General features: G+C 33.1%; 1 protein-coding gene across 1 annotated transcript; it reads right to left on the bottom strand.

Moving 5' to 3' along the window:
• Positions 1–683: 683 nt before the first annotated feature.
• Positions 684–3,927, bottom strand: LOC21404142 (receptor-like cytoplasmic kinase 176). The gene is made up of 6 exons (XM_010113156.2): positions 3,459–3,927; positions 2,672–2,973; positions 2,407–2,542; positions 2,115–2,257; positions 1,886–2,009; positions 684–1,367 (listed from the first exon to the last, which is right to left on the bottom strand). Exons 1-6 carry the CDS (start codon positions 3,508–3,510, stop codon positions 940–942), a joined length of 1,185 nt encoding a protein of 394 aa, XP_010111458.1. The 5' UTR covers positions 3,511–3,927; the 3' UTR covers positions 684–939.
• Between the last annotated feature and the right edge of the window lie 2,518 nt (positions 3,928–6,445).

The raw sequence follows: 6,445 nt of genomic DNA, 5'->3' as shown, positions 1-6,445 counted from the left end.
CTTTTGCATATATTTTTTTTCATAAAACGTCCGTGATGATGTAGCGAATTTTAAATTTTAAGATGAGCATTAACATGGCACCTGATAAATCATCTACTAGTTGAAAGCATATGGTGTACATGTGTATTAATCACTTTTCATTTTTTTTAAAATGAAGCTCTAAAATTTTTTTAAAAAATTTTGTTTATTTTAGTGATTTATTATTGTCTTAAAAGTTGAATTTGATTAAAAAATATTTAAGTAGAGTACATTTTGTTAGTTTACCGATCCATCCCAAAAGCTTAAGCCAACAATAATTTTATACTTTAACACTCCCCTCACATGACAATTTTAAATGGGGATAAAGAGTGCAATTACGAGGGTTTGAACTCATGACCTCCCGCTCTAATACCATGTTAGTTTACCAATCCATCCAAAAAGCTTAAGTTATTAGGAAATGGGTCAACAATAATTTTATACTTTAACACATTTAAAGATGAAAAAAAAGATAATAGGATAAATAACATAAACCCTAATTATTTTTATGATTCGTTTAACGTGTCTGCTCCATGAAGATAATTCTACAACATTTTCATGAATATAAAAATTTAACTTTCATATCAATTATCGAGTAATATTATCATATTAACATGTAAGACAAAAACTATAATACTCGATTAACTCAGTAACAATTTCATACAAGCTTGACTAACTAAATTTTCTCATTTTCAAGTGCAATAAATAATCTTCAAGCACATATCAGAAATTTGTATGTTTTTAGCTCTGAGAAGCACTCTGAAAAACGTTGGCTTACTTACATACAAAAACTAAAGCAAGAACTATACATTACAAGAACAATCTTTGCCACAATACAATGCTTGAACTCGAATTCTCAAACTCTTGACAATCTGCCTAATGTCTCTCTCAAGTCATAAAGACACTAAAAAAAAGCGCCCCCTCCTAAGCGAAAAGCAGAGAATTAGATGGCCGAGGATAAGAAGTAGCGACTTTTTTAGAACTATCCGCCGCGCTACTTCTGCTGGATTTGCGCGTCTCATTATGAGCACCTTTTGAAATGTCCTTTGAATCCTGGAGCTGCTCTAGTGTTGTTACCACCTCATCTATGTTTGGCCTGTACTTGGAGTCTATAGCAAGACATTGGAGTGCAAGGTTGGCCGCCTTTTGGGCCAAACTAAGAGAGTACTGGCCTTCGAGACGAGCATCCATAACATGAAGAAGTCTGCGTTTGTTGGTGAGGTATGGTTTTGCCCACTCCACCAGGTTGTGTTGTCCAGTTGGTCGGTTCTTGTCTATAGCCCGTCGTCCAGACAACATTTCTAGAAGAACGACTCCAAAACTATATACGTCGCTCTTGGTAGTAAGATGACCTTTCGAGCAAGAGATGCAATTCATAATGAGAAGAAGAAATATGAAATTATATAAGAGATGAAATTTCCTTAGTAAACCAAAAACTTACAACCGGACTAAACTGAGGACAAGATATCCTCACAGCAGCCAAAAAGAAAAAGAAATACTATAAAATCAAAACAGGCCTGTATAGACTTAGTGAGGCTCAACATAATCTAAAAGGATCAAAGTTAGAGGGTAATCCTTAAAACTTTTGTCTATCAAATGTTGGAAGCACGGTTGCAAGACGATGTTAGTATAAGTTGTTTTTGTGCATTCATTATAACCAAAGGACTCTGGTCCAAAGAATTTTTAGTAGTGTGAGATGTAAATGAATTGATTGACAAAATAGGTGGCCAAAGAAAGCACATATAAAGAAGAAGTCAATATCATCAATTGAAAATATAATAACTTCAGTTTAGAGATTAGATTTTGAAAGCCCAAGTGGTCCATACAAGTCAAGAATCCAAGAAAAGAAATAAAAACATGAAAGAAGTACCTGTGGCTAAATACTCTGGTGCGGCATATCCATAGGTTCCCATGACTCTAGTAGATACATGGCTCTTATCACCCGTTGGCCCATCCCGGGCCAAGCCAAAATCAGACAGCTTTGTGTTGTAGTTCTGAAATGAGGAAGAAGAGGATAAGCTCATAAGACTTTGACAAATCCATTAAGATAATGAAATGCGACAGGATCACAAGAATGAGCTGGGGAAAGTCATATATACCGAATCGAGCAAAATATTAGAAGTCTTAAAGTCACGATATATGACTTGTGTCTCAGCTCCGTGGAGAAAGGCAAGGCCCCTTGCAGCACCAAGTGAAATTTTCATACGCAGACTCCAAGAAAGCGGCTGAATGTGAGAACCCCCTGTTGGAAAATTATAATAAAAGATTCTATTAGCAAAATGATGATGTTTTGGAAGAATAATTATAACGATTACTTCTCTGAGAGGGAGATTAAATAGTGGCAAAAACAGGTGAATCAGAATTCAAAAGCGGGAGCTAAAGCTAACTCACTCCTGAAAAGGTGATTCTCCATGCTTCCCTTGGGCATGAATTCATACACCAAAAGCCGGTGTTCGTCCTCAAGGCAGTAACCAATCAACTTGACAAGATTAGGATGATGTAGCTGTCCCAGATAGTTGATTTCTGTCTGTATATCCAAAAGCAATAGCATGTAGAACCAATTAGTTTGTTCATGTAAAACGTGATAGCATTGAATATAACATGCCAATATCATTAAGTCACGATGCACACAATTAAGACTACAAGTTATACTGACCAGCCATTCCTTGTGACCCTGGAAACCTTCTTGGTTAAGCCTCTTCACAGCAATTACTATTCCAGTCCCGGGCTTCGCAGCTGTCAGCAATTGCTCGTCAATCCAACCCTTGAAAACAGATCCAAAACCACCCTCCCCCAGCACACTGTCGGGACGGAAATTTCTTGTGGCGGTTTTGAGTTCAGAGAAGCTGAAGCTCTTTATGTTAGGGGACCGCAAAATATCATCCTCGCTTCTAGGAGTTAACGGTGCTGAAAACGATGAGGATTTGCCACTCGAGTTCGTGCTTTTAGAATTAAACCCTTCAACAAGACCCAGAGAGACATGTCAACAAGGATTCACTAGCAAATCAGGGACCTAAAAACTGCAAGACTTTCACTATACAATATGCATCACCAGAATTAGTTTTCACATACCAAAGCCCAAATAAATACCGAAAAGGGACAATTGAGCTTACAAAATTCACCCAATTTATTTGCAAAATAAACATATATATGAAAAATTGATCTACCGTGAAATAAGCAGAACACATCAATTACCACTTTTGAGCTTTGTTTTCTAGGAAACAAATAAGTGACATTTTCATTAATATTAAAAGATCGCCAAGGTTTTATTAAACAATTTTTCAAAGCAATCACATATACAATTCACCATTTTTTGCTTATTAAAAAAATTAAAAATAAAAATAAAAACTATTGACTTAGTCAAACGATTCATTGACCACAACCCATCTCATCAATCAATAAGAAAGACAATTTGATCAAAACAAGACCTTAATGAAGCTTACCAGTATGGTAAGGACTTTCAGCCTTAATACGGTTACTCCAACAAGCCCCCATCAAAAACCAGAAACTCTTTCCAAAACTGAGCCGTTTTCAGAATCAAAAGGAACTCTACAAAAGAAAAACAACAACAAAAAAAAATACCCAACAGAGATTGTTTCCTTTTTTCTCTGCGCAAAAGATGGGAACAAATTGCCAACTTGTTCCTTTTCACTCTCTCCTCCTGAAAAAGACAGTGAACCCAGATGACGAAAAGATCCACACTTCTCTTTTCTGTTTTTTTTTTCTTTTTTCTTTTTCTTTTTGCTCCTCAATCTCGGTTTCAGATCCTCAGCCACTGTGGTGGCTCGCAGAAATGATTGAGGAGCGAGAGAAAGATGTTTGATTACACTTTTTCCTTTGTTTGGAATGCTTTATTTTTGGATTGGAAGCTACCAAAAAGGTTGAAGAAAATAGAGAGAGAGAAAGAAAGAAAAGAAGAGAGAGAAATGGAGAAGTGTCTGGCTGGTCTGGTGGGCTTTTTAGACCATCGCTAACGCCAAACGTGGAAGGATTAGACGGTTGACTTGCTTTCTAGCCTTTGTCTTCTTTTTTTACTTTTCAACCAACTACCTCACAATTATTGTATTTTTTATTTATTTTTTGGATCACACGTCATGCAATCCAATTTTTATTACCAAATTAATTTCACTAATTTGATGCGTGTGTTTAAAAAAAAAAAGAGTTGTGTTGTGGAAAATTCTTGTGTGTATACTCTTAAACGCCAAATCATAATAAATTAATTTAATTAAGGCACATCAGATTAGAAAATTATCTGATGGATTAAAAAAATGAGTACTTAAAAACTCATTTTAAAAAAAAGGATGCTAGATGATTGCAGGCTTATCGCAGTATTAGTTCAAGATTCTTCTAAAAAAACGAGGTTTAATTAATGTTCAAATTCTCTATTCCAAAGTTTGAAGAAGAATAGACCTTGTTGGATATTCTATCATACCATACAAAAACAAAAAAAACAAAAAAAACCACACACAAACAAATTACATAATCAACTATGTGATAATATGGTCTCTTCATTTTCATTGAACCTACTATATTTCTGTTACATGTTATACTTACATTCTGTTTATTTGATATATTTATCCCCCTCAATTATAATTTTCTTTTTTGTTCTACAAAACGAAAGTCCATAGAACCATCCAGAAGTTATTTCTTTTCTTCTCTTTTCTTTTCTCTTTTACTTTTCTTTGTTTTATTTTAATTTTTATCTTTTTTTTTGTTTTTGCCCCAGTGGTTGCTTGATTAATTCAATTGCCTAGAAGGATGCATGAATATGCCTGCGAAGGAGGAGGGAATATTATTTTATTTTGAATGTTCTTTTGATGAATTATTTTATTTTGAATTTTTTCTTTGTACTATTGGATTCTCGCAATGATTAATAATGCTATTCTTGTCAGACTAAAAAGCCCCAAGGAATATAGACAATGAAATGGTCAACTTCTTGAAAAAAAAAATTTATTATTATCATTTTGGGTGTTTTTGTGCAGACCGTCAAGGGTGTTCAGTATTGACCACGGCCGGCTTGGTCTCCATGTAGCAAAGATTCCATATTTGAAATAAATAAATAAATAAAAATCGTTTTTTATTATTGTTAATCATACTTGTAATGTCTTTAGAAATACAAATTTATGTTGTTCTAATTGGAAGACATGGAGAAAAGAATGTATGACTATGAAATACTTTTTGGGTACTAAAGTTGATCCATTCATTGGGAGAAAAAAAGGAGATGGTAAAATAAAATGGAGAGAATCAGATAAATGAAATGGATAATTCCTCTTTCACTCTGTTTTTTTGCCCTTGATTTTTTGGACCTTGTTTGATACAAGCGGAGAAAACGAGATAAAAGTAAAATTGTCATAGAGTTTTGGTTGGACTTTTGTCACTTTGGAGTGGAATTTTCTGATTTGTTTTTCAAACCCTTTTGCCTAATGTTTCTAGATTCGACACTAATTAGATGGATTAGCAACTTAGGCAAAGTGGCAAACTACTGCAATTTATTGTACAATTAAGTATTAATTAAATAGAAGAATATCAAGAACTACAAAAGTCAGTGATTCTGCTAATATATCTTTTCCAACAAATAGTGTCCCTTTGATCATCTATCATTTGACAAATTTGCAAATGGTCTCCAAGAACAATTTAACTAAATATAAAAGAGATTTTTACTACTATCTTTAAAAAAAATAATAATAGTTCTCTATTTTTAATCGTTAGATATTGATTATCAAAATTTGTCTCCATACATTTTAAATTTAATGTAATTTTAATAAAATCAAATAGTCAAAAACATACATTATAGGTATAGTACCTGCCATCAAAGAATCCAAATACAATTTGTATATAATAAGAATAAGGGAACTCTTATCATAGTAACTGTTATTTTATCCTACCAGTAGAAACGGTTGTTTTTAATAATTGAATTAATTTTTTTAAAGTTTTATCATTGAGTAACTGAGTATCCATATCAAAAATTTACACAACGTCATATAGAATTGCTCTTACTCATAGATTAGACCGTTAAAATACTAATTCAACAGTTAAAACAACAGTTCTTACTGATAAGACAAAATAGTTAGCGGCTCCTTCGATAGAAGTTCTCAGGGTGGGAAGTGTAGATGCCACTAAAGAAAACAGAAACAAAGAACTCGAGAGTAGTAGGATAACTTGAGCATTGAGGTACAAATATATAATGGCTTAGTTTGATATTGCTGCAGATTTTAAAAAAATTGCTTTTAGCTGTGCTGAAAAAAAAACAGTTCTTACAAAAAACAGCTGAGTGTTTGGTAAACTATAATTATAATAGTTGTAATAGTTCCAAAATCAATGTAATAGTGTTTGATAAATTATGATATTTAATTACTGTGGATAGTTTAAAATTACGAATATATTATATTACACTAAAATATAATATATATAATTACAATATAATATATAT

Source organism: Morus notabilis, unplaced genomic scaffold (assembly GCF_000414095.1).
Source record: "Morus notabilis unplaced genomic scaffold, ASM41409v2 Scaffold256, whole genome shotgun sequence".
Lineage (NCBI taxonomy): Eukaryota > Viridiplantae > Streptophyta > Magnoliopsida > Rosales > Moraceae > Morus > Morus notabilis.
The sequence above is the reverse complement of the archived record's forward strand: the minus strand, read 5'-3'. Positions and strand labels throughout refer to the sequence as shown.

Coding starts and splice junctions, on each gene's coding strand:
- LOC21404142 (XM_010113156.2), bottom strand. CDS start 3,510: ATGGGGGCTTGTTGGAGTAACCGTATTAAGGCTGAAAGTCCTTACCAT. Junction 2,258..2,406: donor GGAGAATCACCTTTTCAGGA/GTGAGTTAGCTT, acceptor ATTTTCCAACAG/GGGGTTCTCACATTCAGCCG. Junction 2,010..2,114: donor CTAATATTTTGCTCGATTCG/GTATATATGACT, acceptor TCCTCATTTCAG/AACTACAACACAAAGCTGTC.